At 41.4% G+C, this 22,868-nt stretch overlaps 1 protein-coding gene across 2 annotated transcripts; it reads right to left on the bottom strand.

Moving 5' to 3' along the window:
* Window positions 1–1,849: 1,849 nt before the first annotated feature.
* LOC120066084 (nicotinate-nucleotide pyrophosphorylase [carboxylating]-like) lies at window positions 1,850–22,421 on the bottom strand. 2 transcript variants are annotated; one of them, XM_039017194.1, is made up of 5 exons: window positions 22,291–22,421; window positions 3,331–3,622; window positions 2,768–3,078; window positions 2,363–2,494; window positions 1,850–2,124 (listed from the first exon to the last, which is right to left on the bottom strand). In XM_039017194.1, exons 2-5 carry the CDS (start codon window positions 3,581–3,583, stop codon window positions 1,909–1,911), a joined length of 912 nt encoding a protein of 303 aa, XP_038873122.1. In that variant the 5' UTR covers window positions 3,584–3,622; window positions 22,291–22,421; the 3' UTR covers window positions 1,850–1,908. The 2 variants fall into 2 exon arrangements, with proteins under 2 accessions (XP_038873122.1, XP_038873113.1); XM_039017185.1 differs by lacking the exon at window positions 22,291–22,421 and adding an exon at window positions 16,701–16,832.
* Between the last annotated feature and the right edge of the window lie 447 nt (window positions 22,422–22,868).

The following is a 22,868-nucleotide window of genomic DNA, read 5'->3' as shown; positions in this document are numbered from 1 at the left end:
GAAATCCATAGATTATGGCCTAATGAATGTATTTCAATTTACTGATTTCATTCTATTAACTTTAACTCAGTAAAATCTTTGAAATGGTTGCATTTATATGAGTTCAGTATATATGGGGGATTGGAAATGATGCAGACAAATGTGTCATCATCATACCCAGTCCATTTCCTCATTGTGTTCCTCTTCCTGGCAGCAGGTCACTCCCATTTCTTGATCAATCTGTTATAACAGAAAAAGCCATTTCATGTCCTGTCCATTCCACCCTGTGTGTGTGTGTACACTTCTGGTGACTGACCATACCCAGTCCATCTCCTCTCCCTCACCACAGGTGTAGATGTTGGAATTGTGAGATGAGATCGATAAGGTTCAGCATGATAAAGATAGTCAAGACCAAGACCTTTTATACTAGCTGATTTACAAATATGTCTGTACTGTCTCTTTCATGTTGTATCGAATGCTAGGGTGTCAACCAGGGACCATGCTATTTTGAATGACTAGTCTGGGTGATTTTAATATAGGCCCTAGTTGTTGAATAGGCTAGGGCCAGTTAATATGGTGACGAGGTGTATCATGACCTAGTCTAACTTACCCTGTTCCTTTTCTCCAATGTCCCTGGGAAAGTGTTGGCTCTCTTTTCATAATCCTGGGGACATGGTTTCTCAAATTAATTGGTTGTAGACTTCTGGCCCAAATGCTTTGATGCATGAAGTTATATCCTGTCATTAACATTAAATTACTGATTATGACTGTCTGACAAATGCTCAAAATATGCTATCTTCTTTGTGTGAAAATTAAAGAAAGTATACTTGACAGAAGATTACATCTGACAGTGGCACTCGAGCCGGTCGTATGTGGCATTTCAGCCGGTCATCCGTGGCTTTTCAGCCGATAGTGTCATTTCAATCCCCATCGCGTAAATTCAGTGTTACGTCAAATTTAAAAGCATTGTTCCCGCGTTGGCGTAGACTGCATTCATGGTAAATGCTGCAGATGTCGTCACAATAGGAAATTACTCTATTTGTAACACTTTAGCGATACAGATTGAATAGCGCCTTCAGTATCAATCACATAACACTTCCTGTACTTAAGTTTTGAACCGTTCATTTTACAACTGCTAGCCGTCTCAGATTACCATAGCACGCTTTACTCTAGGTCTAGTCAATTGGAGATTCTTGGTGTTTCTGTAATGAAGCTGGCTGCAATAGAGGAGAAAAATGACATTTTTTTCTATCAAAAAAGCTGTCATTTTTTTTCTATCAGTTTAAGGATTAAATGCAGCTGTCCCTTTATGGTCCTGCATGTCATGCCACTCCTGGTGGTTAGGAACCAGGAAAGCACCACCTTTAGGTAGACTGAGCCCAAAATATCTCCCTGTTTGCAAATGTATCATCCTATTTAGCACCTCACCATAGTTAAATACAAACCACTTTTGACATTTATGGAGCCAAAATCAACTTTGAGTTTCTGAAGTCAAAAGCAGATTGAAGCAATGTTTAAAATTGACAGATTTTCTTGCCATCACGAACTTCACATAAATGTACAGTTCTATATGCCAAAATGTATGGTTACGTCATAGTTTGTTCCTTTAAATTACAAAATGTCAGAAAAAGCAACAAATAGCTAACTAAATCTAATTTACCAACAAGCAACGTGTCTTGAAAGAACTCTGGTTATAATGCCAGATAATCTCTTCCTAAATGGAACTGATTTCCTGAAACCCTCCCGTCTTTTATGCCCTAGCCACCCACTTCATATCAGGGAAATGGTACACGTTAACCATAATCAAACTGAAACTTGTTTCATAGTTACATGCTGACCACACCGCATTGCAAAATAAATTGAAAAGTCAGGAAATTGACCGTTGCTTTTTATTTTCACTTTATTAACAAAAATCCTGATTTGCCACAGTTACTTTGATTGGAAAATAATTGGAAAGGCAACAGGCTTTTGAACCTTGAGGGAGAAGTCTACCACGGGGCAGCCCTGGGTTATGCAGCCCAGAGAGATGATGTCCACATGGGGGGAGAGATACTGGGGCAGGGAGTCTGGGGTCACCCCTCCACTGGCCTCGATTAGCACAGAAGGGAACTCCTCCTTCAGAAGCTGGGCTGCCGCATGGAGTTCCTGAGAGAGGAAGGGACAGAGGAGGAATAGAGGCCGGAAGAGACGGTGTAGGAAAGAAGAGATTGAACAAAATGCACAGCACTGACATACAGGAGGAAGAAGAATATTACATTGATAGTCCAATGTACATGAATGTCCAACGGAAATTTGTCATCTGCTTTATCACAAGCCCTCCAGTACGTCTACCTCTTCTACATTACTTCCCTGATGCCTTTGGGAAGTCCTTCGTCAGTCTCACCTGTGGCTTAAAGTTGTCCAGCATGACGATGTCGGCTCCTGCCGTGGCCGCCTCACTGCCCTCCTCCCGGCTGCCGCACTCCACCTCAATCTTACTGCTGAAGCCACACACCGAGCGGGCGTCCCTCACCGCCTGGAAGACCCACAGGTAGGTATTACATCAAATCAGTTCTCGATCAGAATGCAAAATGTATTTATATTCAAAATGCACAGAGGGAAAACTTCAGCTCTCATATTAGAAAAAGGCCAGATCTAATGGTACATCTTGGAATATGAAAGACTTACATGTATTCTTGCACTCTGATTTTCATGCACTTGTGAAAGCATTTCAGAGGAATCGACAACCACAACATAGTATAGGTTGCTGTCAAATGTTGTACAGTTTGAGACATCCACCCTTGCCTACCTGTGTGATACTCCCTGATGCCCATATATGATTGTCTTTCAGCATCACCATCCCACTCAGGTCCTGTCTGTGCATGGACACGCCGCCCACCAGCATGGCATACTTCTCCACCAGCCGGAACCCAGGGGTGGTTTTACGCGTGCCAGCCACATGGCCATGCCAGCCTGCCTCCCTGACGATGCTCTGTAGCTGGGAGCAGCGGGTGGCTATCCCCGAGGCCCGGGCCAGGCAGTTGAGGGCCGGTCTCTCCCCGAGGAGGATACATCTTGCTGGGCCTCTGACCACAGCAGTCTGGGCCACCGCATCTGGACCTGGTGGAGGTGAGGTCAAAGTAGAGTTTACCTAAAAATTACAAACATCATGTGAGTGAACTGTATCTAATGGTTAGATTGTAATCAGTTGGAATTTTGTGAATGCCAAACTCAAAGCTCGTTTCCACCATACCTTCTCCAAATGAATTTGGCAGTGTGATCAGAGTTGGTGTATTGTTGTCACATTTGTGAGGCATCTGTGTACTCAAACCTCTAGCATGCTTTTGACCAGGTTCATAGTTGGTCTCTTACCCAGCTGTGCTCCCTCTTTGTGTGCCCATTCCACAGTGCAGCTGAGCTCAGTGAAGACAGCAGTGAAGAAAGGCCTGCCTGCCAGCATGCTGCACGGCGTTTTACACAACAACCTGGCCTCGACCTCATGTGACCCCACACACAGCCCTGCAGGGTCAAAGTTCGGTGTGTCCTCTGCCAGCCACTCCCGTGCCAGCCGGGACAGCGTGTGGGGAGGGAGGGTGTGTGACAAGTCATAATGTAGAGTCGTCATCTTGAGAGGGGAGGTAAAACGTGACGCCGGAAAGTTGTTCTGTTAAGAATGGAGAAAGGGGTTAGTTCCAGTGCTTTAAAATCTGGCTATCCACTGATGATAGTTAAGTTTGTAGTTTAAACTGTACCCTACAAAATGTCCTGAGTTCTGGTATGAATGAATCCCTGCTCTCAATGTGCTTTTCGACCTGTTGCTTTGTAACAGTGTCCGTCTTCAGGTTAAGATTCACCACAAACAAAGAACGCTGGTGTGGTGGCCTCAAGGGGGCCGATGTGTTAGAAATACCACAGCCGATTTCTGATCCCAGTCTGCTCCTGCGGGTGTGGTAATATAACTGGAGTACAGGTAACGAGTGCAGATTGCAAAGAGCGCTCTGTAAGCCACACCCTAGTGGGCGGAGCTAGGCATGTTGTTCGTGCACTTAGACACATTGTAGTAAGGAGATAGAATCTCATTTTGCAATGGGTCTGCGGTGGTTCTGTGTAGTTAAGCTAATATATGAGTCAAGTACATTGCAGTCAATTTGATCTATGACCTAATAAGTAAGATCTTAGGGATGCGCTCACTAACCCCTCTTTTCTATTTCTCTGCATCTCCCAGGACAACGGCTGAGGGCACCCTGGCTGACACATGGACGTGCCTGCCGTCCCCCCCCCCCCCCCCCTCTATCTGCCTGTTGCTGCCTCCACTGCTTCAGTTTCCCCCTCAAGTCACTGACCCCCCCCCCCACACACAAATGTGGATTTCTTTACTTATCATGGCATCTTTATGAAAAGCCATCTGACCATAGGGTCTTGAAGTGTTTGTACCCTCTATAGCCTAGCTATGGGTACCGTCTGAGCCTGCTGGTCACATATGATCGTGATTTAATACTGGATGGAAAACAGGCTGTTGCGATTCCTTATTGAAATGCATGGTGTATAATGAGGTCAATGTGTCAAGTGTATGAAATGCAAATGACAACGAATTAACAACAGCGGTCTTGATTGTATGTTTTGTACAGTCCGATTTGGCAATTCTGCTCATTGACAAGACAGCCCTGGTTTAAAAAATATATATAATTAACCAGGTAGGCTAGTTGAGAACAAGTTCTCATTTACAACTGCAACCTAGCCAAGATAAAGCAAAGCAGTTCGACACAAACAACAGAGTTACACATGGAGTAAACAAACATACAGTCAATAATACAGTAGGGGGGGAAAGGCTATATACAGTGTGTGCAAATGAGGTAAGATAAGAGTTAAGGCAATAAATAGGCCAAGGTGGCGAAGTAATTACAATATAGCAATTAAACACTGGAATGGTAGATGTGCAGAAGATGAATGTGCAAGTAGAGATACTGGGGTGCAAAGGAGCAAGATAAATAAATAAATACAGTATGGTTGTCTTCATTGTTGTCAATAAGACCATTGTGAACCTTGTCCTGTCTCTGTACATTACATACACAATCATCCAAGTTAGGATCAATAAATTATTACTACTAGGGTTGAGGTCAAATCCATGGGAAAGCAATGCAGAATCATTGAACCTTGCCTATCATAACCCAAGAGCTAAATCTGTATTAGACCATCTATAAATCTGTTTCATGAATTTGAATGGTTATATTTTTCCAGCCTATCCCCCAGTTTACAAAAACGTGACAGGGCCAGGCTGTTGCAATAGCGGAATAAACATCCTTTATTCTGTTGGTGTGTGTACCTTTGTGCGCTTGTGTGATGGGTCAATGTTTATAATAAATTGCTAATAATTAAATGACAATTCAGCCCAGTGGATCTTTATATTCTACAGATTCTGAACAGTCATGTAACAATTGGAAGTGTTTTTGTTGCCATGTAGGCCTAGTATTTAGCCTTTGTTGGGGTTAACCAAAGGGACTGTAATTCCTTAGGTGCTGGTAGCTGAAGATGTGTTAGCTCCCAGGTGATTAGGCAGTGAGTGAGAGACTCTGGACACACATGTACACTGTGTTCAACACAACTTGTCAATAAAATAAATACTTGTAATATTGATGAATTTTGATACTTCAAGTCAACTGTGATTGCACGGTCTAGCATCTGTGCAGTCTTGTGTGGCTCACTTGCAGGGTTGTGGGTCTGATTCTCATGGGGGACCAGTATGAAAATGTATGCACTCACTACTAACTGTAAGTCGTTCCCTTCGCTCCCCCCAACAGACTGGGTAAAGGCGTCAGCATGCTCCAGTTCGGCTGGCTCCTAGCTGAACCGAACGAGTGTGCTTGCATACTCCCTTAAGTTTGAAAAACAAGAAAAAAACCTGCAAGAGTAGAGTTTGTCCATTTTGAGATGCCGTAGCCAGTACACACTTCATCAGAGTTAATCTAAAATAACTCAAAATCGGTCATAAATTCAGTCAAAGTCACGCAATTTTACATCTAAGATGTTTGGTGCAGTATTTCTCAATGCAAAAATGTGCATGAAAACTAGTAATCTCTTGTTGAATGACAAAGACATTGAATAATCCTTATTGTTGACCTATCACCGATAAAGGGGCGTAGACTTCGGTGAGGGTTTTTTCAGCTGTTCGGGAACACACAAAACCGATGTCCAAAACAAACATCACAAAATGCCATCATAATATTACGCACAAACTCTTCCGAACTGTTTCGGCTGGGAAGCATGTGGACGCCGTAAGGCACATCTCTGATATCAAGAGAACTCAACCTTTAGTAAACTATTAGTCACAATTCCAGTTGAGTCTTTATTTTACTTGCTCTACAACAGAGAACAAAATGTCCAAATCAGACTGTACAAAACATAATGAATTCACAATGGCTGTCTTTTTTGTTGTGAAAAGTACAAAGTGTCTATAACAATGTAAATTATGTCAACCAGGTCTCTTGTGAAAAAGCTATTTATACCGAGCACTGGTGGTCACTAGATAATCCAAAGAATTCTGTTAAACAGCGCCCCCCTTTGGCAGAACACTTTCTATTGAGAAGTGTCTAGGACTTGTTTCCCTGTTTGTTACTCAAATATATTTTACTTAAGTCATAGACAAAATTAACTGCAATACACATGTTCTGAAATATTAGATTAACTAAACAGAACCACCGCAGACCCATTGTAAAACGACAGGCCTATCTCGGTAATAAAATGTGTCCCAGTGAACAAAGCAACATGCCTAGCTCTGCCCACTGGGGCGTGGCTTACAGAACACTCTTTGCAATGGCAGTGTTCGATTAAGGATTAAGCAGAACCGAGGTGCACCGGTCTATGGCCTGCGTGGGGAACGGGCAAAAGTGGTGAGGGAGGAGCGCTCTTCTCAAATCGAACCGTAATCTGCGCTGCTCCGGTCATGTTATAAACAAGGCAGCATGGTCTATCGTTCAGAAATATACATCTCTTTTCCATAAAAGGCAGATAAAAACACTATCAAAAGCACTCACCTTTGCACGTGAAAACAGAATCCTACCCATTACAGGGCTGCCAACATTTGAAGAAAGTTTTGAGTAAGATTTGCTATTTGAATTTCATTGCCACAACCTGCATTGCCTACTGGTTGTAGATCCTTCATCATCTGACTCTATATAGACAAAATATGACGCATTTAGGAGTTGAGTCCCCTTATCATCTCTGCCTAACGCAATACTAAAATCTCAAATCATATTGGATTCCTGGAGTATTTAATATCAAATGCTTATTTGGATGACTCATGAAGGGCAGCAATAATGTATAGCCTAATAAAATTAATTTTCAAAGACAAGTAGGCATATCATATTTCAAATATGGGATTTATTTATTTTTGGTATTTTTTTAAATTTCACCTTTATTTAACCAGGTAGGCCAGTTGAGAACAAGTTCTCATTTACAACTGTGACCTGGCCAAGATAAAGCAAAGCAGTGCGACAAAAACAACAGTTACATGGGATAAACAAACATGCAGTCAATAACACAATAGAAAAATCTATGTACAGCGTGTGTAAATGTAGTAAGGTTAGGAGGTAAGGCAATAAATAGGCCAATAGTGGCAAAATAATTACAATTTAGCATTAACATTGGAGTGATAGATGTGCAGATGATGATGTGCAAGTAGAGATACTGGGGTGCAAAAGAGCAACAAAATAAATAACAATATGGGGATGAGGTAGTTGGGTGTGCTATTTACAGATAGGCTGTGTACAGGTACTCTGACAGCTGATGCTTAAAGTTAGTCAGGGAGATAAGACTCCAACTTCAGTGATTTTTGCAATCCGTTCCAGTCATTGGCAGCAGAGAACTGGAAGGAAAGGCGGCCAAAGAAGGTGTTGGCTTTGGGGGTGACCAGTGAAATATACCTGCTGGAGCGCGTGCTACGGGTGGGTGTTGCTATGGTGACCGGTGAGCTGAGATAAGGTTGGGCTTTACCTAGCAAAGACTTAGATGACCTGGAGTCAGTGGGTTTGCCAACAAATATGTAGCGAGGGCCAGCCAACGAGAGCATACAGGTCGCAGTGTTGGGTAGTATATGGGGGTTTGGTGACAAAACGGATGGCACTGTGATAAACTACATCCAGTTTGCTGAGTAGAGTGTTGGAGGTTATTTTGTAAATGACATCGCCGAAGTCGAGGATCGGTAGGATGGTCAGTTTTACGAGGGTATGTTTGGCAGCATAAGTGAAGGAGGCTTTGTTGGGAAATAGGAAGCCGATTCTAGATTTAATTTTGGATTGGAGATGCTTAATGTGAGTCTGGCAGGAGAGTTTACAGTCTAACCAGACACCTAGGTATTTGTAGTCCACATATTCTAAGTCAGAACCGTCCAGAGTAGTGATGCTAGGCAGCAAGCGGTTGAAAAGCATGCATTTAGTTTTACTAGCATTTAAGATCAGTTGGAGGCCACGGGAGGAGTGTTTTATGGCATTGAAGCTCGTTTGGAGGTTTGTTAGCACAGTGTCCAAGGAAGGGCCAGATGTATAAAGAACGGTGTCGTCGGCGTAGAGGTGGATCAGAGAATCACCAGCAGCAAGAGGCGGCCCGAGAATTGAACCCTGTGGCACCCCCATAGAGACTGCCAGAGGTCCGGACAACAGGCTCTCCGATTTGACACACAGAACTCTGTCTGAGAAGTGGTTGGTGAACAAGGCGAGGCAGTCATTTGAGAAACCAAGGCTGTTGAGTCTGCCGATAAGAATGCGGTGATTGACAGAGGCGACAGCCTTGACCAGGTCGATGAAAACGGCTGCACAGTACTGTCTTTTATCTATGGCGGTTATGATATCGTTTAAGACCTTGAGCATGGCTGAGGTGCACCCATGACCAGCTCGGAAAACAGATCGCATAGTGGAGAAGGTACGGTGGGATTCGAAATGGTCGGTGATCTGATTTGTTAACTTGGCTTTCGAAGACGTTAAAAAGGCAGGGCAGGATGGATATAGGTCTATAACAGTTTGGGTCTAGAGTGTCTCCCCCTTTGAAGAGGGGGATGACCGCGTCAGTTCCCCAATCTTTAGGGATCTCAGACGATACGAAAGAGGTTGAACAGGCTAATAACAGGGGTTGCAACAATTTCGGCAGATAAATTTAGAAAGAGAGGGTACAGATTGTCTAGCCCAGCTGATTTGTAGGGTTCCAGATTTTGCAGCTCTTTCAGAACATCAGCCATCTGGATTTGGGTGAAGGAGTAGTGGTGGGGGGAGGGGGGCAGAGCTGTTGGCCGGGGTAGGGGTAGCCAGGTGGAAAGCATGGCCAGCCGTAGAAAAATGCTTAATGAAATTCGATTATCGCAGGTTTATCGGTGGTGACAGCATTTCCTAGCCTCAGTGCAGTGGGGAGGAGGTTCTCTTATTCTCCATGGACTTTACGGTGTGACAAAACTTTTTGGAATTAGTGCTACAGGATGCAGATTTCTGTAACACTGTGTATATTGGTTCCTGACTTCCCTGAAAAGTTGCATATCCCAGGGGCTATTCGATGCTAATGCAGTACGCCACAGGCTGCTTTTGAGCTGGTCAAGGGCAGTCAAGTCTGGAGTAAACCAAGGGCTATATCTGTTCTTAGCATGCTTATTTAAGATGGTGAGGAAAGCACTTTTAAATAACAACCAGGCATCCTCTACTGACGGGATGAGGTCAATATCCTTCCAGGATACCCGGGCCAGGTCAATTAGAAAGTCCTGCTCGCTGAAGTGTTTTAGGGAATGTTTGACAGTGATGAGGGGCGGTCGTGTGACCGCGGGCCCATTACGGATGCAGCCAATGAGGCAGTGATCGCTGAGATCCTGGTTAAAGACAGCAGAGGTGTATTTAGAGGGCAAGTTGGTCAGGATGATATCTATGAGTGTGCCCGTGTTAACAGATTTAGGGCTGTACTTGGTAGGTTCCTTGATCATTTGTGTGAGATTGAGGGCATCTAGCTTAGATTGTAGGATGGCCGGGGTGCTAAACATATCCCAGTTTAGGTCACCTAACAGTACGAACTCTGAAGATAGTTGGGTGGCAATCAATTCACATATGGTGTCCAGGGCACAGCTGGGGGCTGAGCACATAAAGGCTTCACAATTCATAAAGGTCATGCTAACGGACTGATAGTCGCAAAACAAAAAGTAGAAGAACTCCTAGACCTTATTTTCGGCGTTTATCCCGAAACCCCATTCACTTCCCCCATATGAATGGCTGAACGAAACAGAGGTAACTCCTTTCCGTTTCTTAGGACAACTAGCTGGCGAGCTATATGGACGCGTTCCTCTGCCCAGGCGTTGCTTACGCATGCCATATCTTACAACGGCCGGACAGGTATTTTAAGTATCTGCTAACCACATATGTTGTTGCAATCTGTCAGTCGATGTGGTACGCAACCATTGGTTGACAAATGCAACGTCTGGGGGGGGGGGGGGGGGGGAAACAAGCCCCGACTGGTAAAAAAAAATATTTTTCACGGTAATTCCAACTCGGAAACTCGGGCATCGACTTTATGACCTGAAGATAACTGACATGATTTGATCTTGTTTTTTTTCGAGTTCCCATTTCATTGGTCGAAATGTAGTGATCAAGCATGCTATATTTATGCAATAATGCTCGAGGGGGTGTGGTATATAGCCAATTCTTATTCACGACGCATCGGGGAGTGCCTGGACATATACCACACCCCTCGTGCCTGGACATATGGCCATATACCACAACCTCACCGAGGTGCCTTATTGCTATTATGAACTGGTTATCAACTTAACTAGAGCAGTAAAAATAAGTGTTTTGTCATACCCGTGATATATGGTCTGATATACCACGGCTGTCAGCCAATCAGTATTCAGGGCTCTAACCACCCAGTTAATAATTATCTTCTCTCATCTTCTTCCGAAATCCTCACCTGCCTCCTCAGAGCCGACTGAACTGTCATCGGGTATTCGTTGGTACTCTTGATGTGGTTCTCTCTGCACTCAATGTGCTTTTTCGACGCGTTGTGTTTTTTAACAGTGTCCTTCTTCAGGTGAGGATTCCCCACCACAAATGAAGAAAGCTTGCCTGCAAGTTGTGGTTCGGCCTTGCAATATTTGCAAAACATAACATTTCCTTCAAAATGCAACCACGGGAAAGCTTTCTCCCACTGTGCGTTGTATTTGTATTGTTTCCCACCGGCAGTGGTTGGCGAAACCGGGGCAAAGCCGGTGGCCGTGTTAAGGCTACTGCTAGCCGAATCTTCATCTTGTGTTGCTGGTGGCTCGGCAAAATCAATATCGACAAGATCACTGGCCTCCTCGGGATCCTGTTGACATTGTCGCCTAAAATGCAATTGGATGCTCTTCATTCTCCTTTAGTCGCGAGCCAAAACGGGCGCACGGTAGCTACTCGTCTCAAAGGCTCGCGGTTCCAGCCTCTGACTAGGCTATGATTGGCGCGTTCAGCTACGCAAAATTGAACTCGGCTACTATTGGCTCGTTGAGCTGCGCGTTGTCCTGCTTACTTTCTTGTTCAAGGTCCGTACTGTTTTTTTAACGGACTTATATCATAGAACAATGAGACAGACATCTTACCGGATGTATCAATATGAAGCATCCGCTTTGCGTTTCCACTCAGAGGAAGCGGCCCAGTGGCCGGCAGTGGGAGAAGATGGAACGAGATGGATTTTTACCGACATTCTGCAAACTTTCATCGATGAAACATTTGATCTCAATATAGTTCGGTTCACAAAACTAAAAATCTGTTACGAACAGAGTTTTTTTTAATTGCGTCGTTTAGGAGTGCAAAGGCAAATTTAATTGCACAGCGTTCTTCAGAGTAGGCGTTCCCTAACGGAAATATGCAAAAATATATGCTAGAACGCATCAATAGGAACTCACTAGCTCGCCACACGTCATTGCTTTTCTGCCCACAATAACTCAATTGTTCCCATTTGAAAAGAGGCTGTGGTCTCTTGGTTTAGTTCAAAAATATATTTGACTATCAAATTCATGAAAACGTTGTCCTTTAAGATATGTACAATTATATTTACTTCTATCTGAGCGTTTTTTCCCCTTCATATTCGAAAACCTTCATAAAAGGCATTGGTTAAAGGTAAATTAATCCATGAACACGAATATTATTTAACATTTCTTAAATGACCCAATTTTCAATAATGTGATTATATAAACTGAAAGCCCATTCATAAACAGTACTGGGCTTGGACCAGGAAGTAGGCGGGTACGTGCTCATGACCTTTCTGTTCGCGAGTAAAATGGTCGCCCTGTAGAGCCCTGCAAGTGCCAAAATATGAAATGTTAAGCATTTGCATAATGGATCATCAGGGGCAATAAGAACATGGAAAAGTCTAATGGTGCATTCACGTGCTAGTGGGAACTAGGAAACGCCAAAATGTCCGACTTGCTAACTGGTTGCACATACCTGCTGTTTGTTTTGTCCCGCCCACTTCCTGGTCCAAGTCCTGTACTGTTTAATTAACTACCCCCAGTTATTATTATTTTTAATTATTTTTATTAACAAATCAATACAGAAAGTACATGAGGGAACACAAGTATATATAGATTATATACAATGGGCAATCGAGCTAGGGGGTACAATATCACATTACAATTACATAAGGACCATACATACACTTACAATTCTAACAGCTTTTTTGTTAGTAGAGTATTAAACTGTCTGAAAATACAGTTCAATTTCTTTTTGTAGGGTAAGAATTTGTTTTTTTGTTTGTAAATTTACATGTGTATATGAAATTGGCCAAAAGAATAATGAAATTAATTACATAAAATTGTTTCAGCTTATTTCTATCTTATGTAAAGAATCCAAGCAGTACATCTCTTCACAATAGTGTAAAATCTTCATAAATGTGTTCAATTATAAATCTACTGATGTCTTGTCACAGTTTTCTTACATGAATACAATGCCAAAAGATGCAACACTGTTTCTGGGTGGTCATTACAAAAGGAGCAATTTGAGTTGATGTTTTCCTTAAATGTCTTCATATAGTGGTTGGCAGGATAATATTTATGAATAATTTCAAAGGAAACTTCCTTAATTTTGTTAACAAGTAGGTATGTGTGTGGCAACTTCCAAACTTTTCCCCAACAGATATTGTCAATAAATCCATTCCAATAAGGCATGACATAAGGTATAGATACAACATCCTGCTGAAACAAGGTTTGTATCGCTCTGTTGAATGGACCAAAAGGGAAACAAATCTTTCCTACTGATGAGTCAACAGGGTCAATAGAAGGTAGGCTCTGAGGGTCAGGTCTTGACACGTTCCTGAATAACAGAGCAACACCTGAGGGAATGGCGTCTAAAACAATTGCAAAATCTTTAGGTGTTACAGGGACCTTGTAAAGTGATAAGAATTCCTTATAACTGAGTAAAAGACCCTCTGCATTTACCAGTTGGCTCACCAATAGGATATTATTTCGGAACCAATATTCTAAAAACAAAAGTATTTTTATACAATATATCCCGATTATTCCATATATAATATCTGTGTGGAGAAAAATTGTGTTTATAAATTAAGGACCATGACAAGAAAACCTGCCGATGAAAAGCAGAAAGTTTGACTTGAATTTTGTCAATATTATAATTGAAAAACAACATGAAGTTAAGGCCACCAAAAGTAGAGAAGACATGAGGAATACAATTCCAGATAGAAGTGGGTCTTAGGAATTGTTTTATCCAATTGATCTTAAAAGTATTATTTAAAGTAGTAAAGTCCAGAAAATTCAGTCCACCATTTTCATAAGTGTTCATTACAACATTTTTCCTAATGTAATGGGTACGGTTTCTCCACAGAAAGTTGAAAAGCATCTGGTCTATCTCCTTGCTTATTTTACTGTCAAGATATAAAGATAGAGCGCCATATGTTAGTCTAGAGATACCTTCGGCCTTGGTTATTAGGACTCTTCCTTTTAAAGATAAGTCCCTCTGTAGCCATTGATTTAGCTTCTTCTGGGTATTTTTAATAAGAGGGTTCAAATTTAGTAAGCCTCTAGACTTCTGATCCTTTGTAATGGTTATGCCTAAATATGTAAGTTATTATTTTACTGGAATACCATAATAGGAAGGTGTCACACAATCTTTGACAGCTATGAGTTCACATTTATTAATGTTAAGATAGACCAGACACTTTGGAAAAGGATTGTATCACATTGATCGATATGGGAATTTGGTTAGCGTCTTTCAGAAAAAGTGTAGTATCAGCCAGCTGGCTTATAATAATTTCTTTACCAGCTATGGAAATACCTTGTACAGGACTATTATTTAAAGAATTTGCAAGAAGTTGGGTGATTAATAAAAACAGGTACGGGGAGATATGACAACCTTGCCTAATTCCTCTCTTTAACTCAAATCTAGGTGAGGTGCCATATTTCAATTTGATAGAGCTGTTACCATTTGCAGAGAGTCTTAATAGCCTTACAGAAAAAATCCCCAAAGCCAAGTCTCAAGGGAGTGGAAGAGAAACTGATGTTCTGTGTTAAATGCTTTATAAAAATCTAAAAATAATATGAAGCTATCCTCAGTTATTAGGTCTTAGTAGTCAAGTATGTCTAATACTAGTCTGACATATGTCTGTTCCTCATGAAGCCAGACTGTGTTTCAATGATTGCATCCAGGACTTCTTTAATTATTTTTGCAAGTAGTAAGGCTAATATCTTATAGTCATTATTAAGAAGACAAATTGGACGCCAGTTATCGATGAGCAGCACTTTTTTTTTAGGCTTATGTATCAGTGTTATTAACCCCTGACTCATTGTAGGAGGGAGAACATTGTTTTTAATACTCTCTAAAAAGACTTCAAATAGGAAGGGAGCTACTTGTTCAGAAAACAATTTGTAAAATTCTGATGTAATTCCATCAACACCTGGTGATTTAGTGTTCTTTAGATGTTTGATAGACTCTATAATCTCTTCAACTTTGATGGGTTCATCACACTGTTTAGATTCTATATCACTGATAGAGTGAACATTATTCAGTGAGTTAAAAAAACATTTGCGGATTCCTGACAGTACGTAGAGCTATACAATTTTCTGTAAAAATTGCTACAGTGTTTAGCGATTAATTTTTGGTCATCTGTAATAACACCATCAACTACCCCCAGTTAGTAAGTCGGAAATGTCAGTTTCCAAGTTCAGACTAATACTTGTAGGTTAAAGGTTAGGTTACTCTTAGCTCTCAAACGCTAGGCAGCCTTTCTGCCATTCTAGGCAGCCATTCTGCCCATGGCTGCCTCGTGAACTACAATCCTGACTCTGTGCTTTAACCTTTAGAAATGTCAATAATCATCGCTTGCGATACGGATTTTGAAACATATGACCCTTATCTTTTATCAGCGAGAAAGAATCGTTCAAATAAAGAAAGATATTTACTGTAGCAGTTCTGCACAGATCAATACAGCCAAGGGTACTTCCATCCAACGAAATTACACTTCCCGAGTTACGCTTACACAGGTGTTCGCAGTTGTGTAAAGTACTTAAGTAATAATACTTTAAATTGCTACTTCAGTAGTTTAAGTATCTGTACTTTACTATTTATATTTTTGACAACTTTTAGAAAATGTACTTTTACATTTTCCCAGACACCCAAAAGTTAATTTTGAATGCTTAGCAGGACAGGAAAATGGTCCAATTCACACTTATCAAGAGAACCTCCCTGGTCATCCCGACTGTCTCTGATCTGACGGATTCACTAAACACAAATGCTTCGTTTGTAAATTATATCTGAGCGTTGGCTATCCATAAATAAATATATTTAAAAATGGGTGCTGTCTGGTTTGCTTAATATAAGGAATTTTCAATGATTTATACTTTTGATACTTAAGTATATTTAAAAACCAAATACTTTTACTGAAGTAGTATTTTACTGGGTGACTCACTTGAATAATTTTCTATTAAAAAAGGTATCTTTACTTTTACTCAAGTACAAGAAGTACTTGAGTACTTTTTCCACAACTGGGTGTTCGGAGCATGCTAGATAGCCAATTAGCACAGGTGGTCGCCTAGTCTTCGGCCTGTTTTCGTAAACAAGCGCTGTAACATTGAGATAGGGTTAGTGTTCCCACATGGCCATATCAAGGTGTGTATCAATTTAACCTTTTGTTTTTTGAAAATTATTTCTCACTGATATGAAAGATAAGGTCCTTATGCTTCCAAAACAGTACCAAACGCGTTGCATATTAAGGTTCAGACCGAGCATCTGGGATCTTAACAAATCCCCCCCCCCCCCCCCCCCATGATCAAGGGCTAGGTTATTCTGAACCACAGCTGTTTGCATCCTATTGCACCTGTTGCATCAAACACCTGTTTGCATCCTCAAATGGCAGCTATGATGTGCTTATCAACTGAAGACAATTTTAGAGACTTGCAAAAATTATTTTGATACAAAAAGTCTATTGTACAGTATAAAGTAATTTTGTCTGCAGAGATTATCCATTGTAATCACATTTGGTCCACAGCAATGGTTGTGTATAACAGTGGTTCTCAAACCTTTGAGTTATTGTATCTCCAATCACATTTTGCTCTGATCCAAAATACCCCCTTATGTGCAAGTTCTTACGTATCTCAGGACCTACCGCAACAAATGTTATAGTAATGTTTACAATTTTTGTGTATTTAAACACTATTCAACAATACAAATACAATAAATCCAATATCCAAATGAAATTATTCATATGGATACACAATGGGCTACAGAGGAATGTTTACTCACCACAAAAGTAACAATGTTCCTCAACTTTGATTCAGTGATTGTTTAGGACATTCAAAGAGGACAACACCAGAAAAGTGGAATTTGCTCCTTTGCTCATGTTGTAATGTTTACAAGCTAAGCGAAGAATGTGAAAATCAGTCACATTGAGTTACAGCTTTGAAAAAACTATTAGTCTTGTTTTTCTGTTGAACCCGACAATCTGAGTAACAACAGTTCTGAGACATTTCAAGTTTGGGATGTCAAAGTCCAACAAAAAAAAATACAAAAAGTAATGTTAATTTTTTATATATATATATATATATCAGTAAATTATGTTGGAATACTTTTCATTCAGACAAAGATCTTCACCGACATGTCAATTTAATTTCAGAGTCCCCCTTATTGGTCCCAAAGCCTTAAAAGTTGCAATCTAAATTCATTATGATAGTCTTACTTCTGGAACTATAAGTTATTCTAAAGCACAAAAGATGTCACTTTCCTAAATGCAAAGTGGTGGTTTGGTTTTGGACATATTCACCTGAGTGTAGTGCAATATGCAGTTCTGACAAGTGAAAGGCATGCAGGGCTGCCTTAAACCTACAACTCATAACACTGCACAATATAAACAGAGATCATTTATGATGATGTCAGACAACTCTTGCGCAGCACTGCGCGCAGACGGGATGCTCTCGACCACATCCCGTAGCTTCACTAGAGATGGAAGAGCAAGCAAAACATCTCACTCGCGCCATTTTTTCTGTTTCATATGATGTATAGTCAATTAACTAGCTGAGCAGACCAGACCATCTTGCCACTCCCCCACCATTGTAAAAAATATTTTGGAAGCTATAGAAATTCATTCAGGTCTACATTTGTTTTGCCACGTTTATTCTATTACAGACACCTTAATGCACTTTAAAATTATATTATCTAAAGCTACATAAATGGAATTTTGTCCTTGAACCATTTAATTCAAACCTGCTTCTTCTGAGGAGTGCCATTATTGCTGACCGGTGCTTTCAAAGCCTCTCATTGGCCAATACATAGCATCAGCCCTTGATCATGACTCAGTTCCATACATTACCAACAACTGGGAACTCAGAAATCTCAGACTTACAACTTGTGTGTTCAAGACAACTGGGAACTTGAGAAAAAAAAATAGCTCTGCCTGGGAAAAATCATTTTGAACAGTCATCCAACTCGGAATTCCAACTCGAGAACTCTGGCCTCTTTCTAGAGCTCGGGCTTTCTGACCTGAAGATCACTGACGTCATGATTTCACCTTGTATTTTTCAGAGTTCCCAGTTGTCTTGAACGCACCATAATGCATTGGTCTAGCATAGTATGAGTCATAATACCCATAAAACCTAGCGGTCAAACACGGAAATGGTTACAATCGTTTTTACACCATTCAGTCATAAATAAGGTTACATAACCTTGCCCATACTAATGATCTGCTGTCCAGAGGGTAACAGCAAACAATGTTTTCCCGCAGTAAACACACTTGACTCGAGAGGATGAATCTGTCCATCTCTGAAACCTCAAAGCCAGACTAAAATAATTCAGCTAGCTAGGGTAGCTACAAGTCAAGTAGGCTACCCACCCCTCACCCACAGACAAAAACATTACTAGTTACTAGTCAAGGATCATATCACCTCCACCTTACCGGCCACCCTAGACCCACTTCAGTTTGCATACCGTCCCAACAGGTCCACAGACGACGCAATCGCCTGCACACTGCCCTATCCCATCTGGACAAAAGGAATACCTATGTAAGAATGCTGTTCATTGACTACAGCTCAGCTTTCAACACCATAGTACCCTCCAAGCTCATCATCAAGCTTGAGGCCCTGGGTCTCAACCCCACCCTGTGCAATTGGATCCTGGACTTTGACGGTCCGCCCCCAGGTGGTGTAGGTAGGAAACAACATCTCCACTTCGCTGACCCTCAACACTGGGGCCCCACAAGGGTGGGTGCTCAGCCCCCTCCTGTACTCCCTGTTCACCCACGACTGTGTGGCCACGCACGCCCCCAACTCAATCATCAAGTTTGCAGACGACACAACAGTAGTGGGCTTGATTACCAACAACGACGAGACAGCCTACAGGGAGGAGGTGAGGGCACTCGGAGTGTGGTGTCAGGAAAACAACGTCTCACACATCAACAAAACAAAGGAGATGATCGTGGACTTCAGGAAACAGCAGAGGGAGCAGCCCCCTATCTGCATCAAAGGGACAGCAGTGGAGAAGATGGAAAGTTAAGTTCCTCGGTATACACATCACAGACAAACTGAAATGGTCCACCCACACAGACAGTGTGGTGAAGAAGGCGCAAGTGCCTCTTCAACCTCAGGAGGCTGAAGAAATTTGGCTTGTCACCCAAAACCCTGACAAACGTTTACAGATGCACAATCGAGAGCAGTCTGTCGGGCTGTATCACAGCCTGGTACGGCAACTGCAAGGCTCTCCAGAGGGTGGTGCAGTCTGCACAACGCATCACCGGGGCAAACTACCTACCCATGACACCTACAGCACCCGATGTCACAGGAAGGCCAAAAAGATAATTAAGGACATCAACCACCCGAGCCACTGCCTGTTCACACCGCTACCATCCAGAAGGCGAGGTCAGTACAGGTGCATCAAAGCTGGGACCGAGAGACTGAAGAACAGCTTCTATCTCAAGGCCATCAGACTGCTAAACAGCAATCACTAACTCAGAGAGGCTGCTGCCTACATTGAGACCCAATCACTGGCCACTTTAATAAATGGATCACTAGTCACTTTATACAATGCACTCTAAATAATGCCACTTTAATAATGTTTACATATCTTACATTACTCATATCACATGTATATACTATATTTTATACCATCTATTGCACCTTGCCTATGCCACTCGGCCATCACTCATCCATATACATATTCTTATTCTCCCCTGTAGATTTGTGTATTAGGTAGTTGTTGGGGAATTGTTAGATATTACTGCACTGTCGGAACTAGAAGCACAAGCATTTCGCTACACTCGCATTAACATCTGCTAAACACGTGTATGTGACAAATACATTTGTATTTGATTGTCAAGAACACCTAGCCATAGCTTCCCCAAGTTAGCTACCATGCTAGACTGTTGGTTTATAAAAGCCAAAGAAAGAAACTTGTTTTTAGGAATTTCTCATGCATTTAAATGGCTAGGCAAATAGCCTGGCTAGATGGCGAATAGCAGTCTAATGTTGCTAACTAATTAACCAACCAACCATGAGCTACCTAGCTAGATAACAGGCAATTTTTTTATGAAAAACTTTCCCAAGAAGACAGTTCACAGAATTGTCCATTTAAATAACTTGAACCAATTTATGATTTACTAAATTTAGCAGTTAATCCAGAGATTCAGATCATCATGGCCCTGGTGAGATGTGAAGCTTGAGACAGACATTTGTAGTTCTGTATGATTACAGATTAGCATTTCATTTTTGGCGGGAAAATACATGTGTATATATTGATAAAAGTCACCTTGTCCAAGAGAGATTTGCACCATTTTCAAAACATCACGCCAGTGTAAGTCTACACGAAACACAGCCATTTTTTGAAGTGTTTCTCAAATCCACAATGGTTTTATGGGTACAATGACAGGTCCACTGTGGGACACAGTGGAGTTGTCATAATACCCATAAAACCTAGTGGTCAAACAGGGAAATGGTTCCAATAGTTTTTTCACCATTAAATTTGATCCATTGTGGATGTTCATGAGTAAAGTTTGATTTGATTGATGACATTACAGCTGTAGAATATTTAACTGTCATTTTAACATGACAAGTGCAGTTTTTCATTAAACATTTAATTGATAACACTTGACACATCAATCAAATAGTGGGAAGGATCCCATAAATCAAGACAATGCATGTACCACTCCGAATAAGTAAAGCCTTTCAAGATTGGTTATGAAACTACAATACACGCTGGATGTCTAAACAATTCAATTCTGGATGTCAATAGATATTTAGATTCAGTCTCATGACAACATTCTAGAACGGAGTTATCACTCATCCAAGTCTTTTATCCGGGGTAATCTGATGAATGATTATACAGTGCATTCGGAACGGATTCAGAGCCCTTGATTTCCCCCCACATTTTGTTACATTATAGCCTTACTATAAAATTGATTCAACTGTTTCTTCAGTCTGAGGTCCTGAGCAGGTTTTCATCAACAATCTCTGTACTTTGCTCCGTTCATCTTTCCCTCGATCCTGACTAGTCTCACAGTCCCTGCCGCTGAAAACCATCCCCACAGCATGATCCTGCCACCACCATGCTTCACCCTAGGGATGCTGCCAGGTTTCCTCCAGACGTGACGCTTGGCATTCAGGCTAAAGAGTCCAATCTTGGTTTCATCAGACTAGAGAATCTTGTGGTCAGAGTCTTTAGGTTCCTTTTGGCAAACTCCAAGCGGGCTGTCATATGCCTTTTACTGAGGAGTGGCTTCAGTCTGGCCACTACCATAAAGGCCTGATTGGTGGAGTGCTGCAGAGATGATTGTCCTTCTGGAAGGTTCTCCCATCACCACAGAGGTACTCTGGAGCTGTCAGTGACCATTGGGTTCTTGCTGACCTCCCTGACCAAGGCCCTTCTCCCCCGATTGCTCAGTTTGGCCGGGGCGGCCAGCTCTAGGACATGCACTGGCAACTGTGGGACCTTATATAGACAGGCGTGTACCTTTCCAAATCATGTACAATCAATTGAATTTACCACAGGTGAACTCTAATCAAGTTGTAGAAACATATCAAGGATGATCAATGGAACAGGATGCACCCGAGATACATTTCTAGTCTCTTAGCAAAGGGTCTGAATACTTATGTAAATAAGGTTTCTGTTTTATAAATGTGCCAAAATGTCTAAAAATCTGTTTTCACTTGGTCATTATGGGGTAGTGTGTAGATTGATGATGAAAAACATTGATTAAATTCATTTTAGAATATGGCTGTAATGTTACAAAATGTGGGAAAAGTCTAGAGGTCTGAATACTTTCCGAATGCACTGTATAATTGATAAAGTAGCTCTTCCCTGTAGAATGTTGACAGCAGTATAAAACATTGTATTTTTTAACTCACTGACACAGGATAAACTATCCCTCATGGCCCTGACCAAACCGGTAAATTGCCCGTCACTCTGGCTGTACTTCTCCTCATGGCCAAGCTTATAGTGGTCTTCTGCCTTTTTAATGCTCTTATGCTTATCCTTTAAAAATGCCATAAGGTCTGAAATAGACACCACAGTCGACATACTGTACAAACAATTATCTAGGCTAAGTAATACAACATTATTTTATGATCTACTGCTCTGCTAGCTGAACAATTATCTAGGCAAAGTAATACAAACATATCTTCTAATCTACTGCTTTGCTAACTAACTAGCTAAAGTGTAGTCAGTCGCTAACTAAGACAGAGAAAGGGGACAGAATAATTTCTACACTTTATTCAATTAATTTAAATACAGCACATGGAATCATCTTGGATTGGATACAGGTCTCTGATTGCGCTTGCTGAGGTCTTCTATGTTGGTAATTAGCGTTTCGAATGTGAGAGTAAATTGAGGCAAATATATTGATAAAACTCACCTTGTCTGAGAGAGATTTAAACGGCTGTCAAAACGTCACAGCAAGGTAAGCCTACACCAAACACACACTTAATTTAAAGTGTTTGTAAAATTCCCAACGTGAAAAGTGTATGGAGTTATTTCCATGTTTTACCGCTAGGTTTTATAGGTATTATGACCCGCCCACTGTAGCGGACTATTGGGCAAAACAGACAGGGTTGGCTTAGATTGTTGACAACATGTAAACTATATTTTGTCTCCAATGTTTATTGAAAACATAAATACATTTGCACAATGAGCACTTGTCTCTCAAATACATAGTTACATTGTTCGTTAATTAGCTAGTCAATTTTTGTCACATTAGCATAGACATTGCATCAGTCTAAACACCCCAACACAATACATGGTATCAATAACAAGATTAAACTAGCTGAAATGAGCCACCTACGATTCCCCAACATGGCAGCTTCTTGTCATTGTTGCTATCTGGCCATCCAGAATCACAACAACACACAGACTTCTGCCTCGATTGAAGCGTGCGCATCGTTTTCGTTGTCAGCTAACCCATCTATGGGAGAGCCGCTCCTTAAGCAGACCGGA

Source organism: Salvelinus namaycush, chromosome 2 (assembly GCF_016432855.1).
Source record: "Salvelinus namaycush isolate Seneca chromosome 2, SaNama_1.0, whole genome shotgun sequence".
In the NCBI taxonomy this organism is placed as follows: Eukaryota; Metazoa; Chordata; class Actinopteri; order Salmoniformes; family Salmonidae; genus Salvelinus; species Salvelinus namaycush.
Note: the sequence above shows the minus strand (reverse complement) of the source record. Positions and strands in the feature narration are given on the sequence as shown.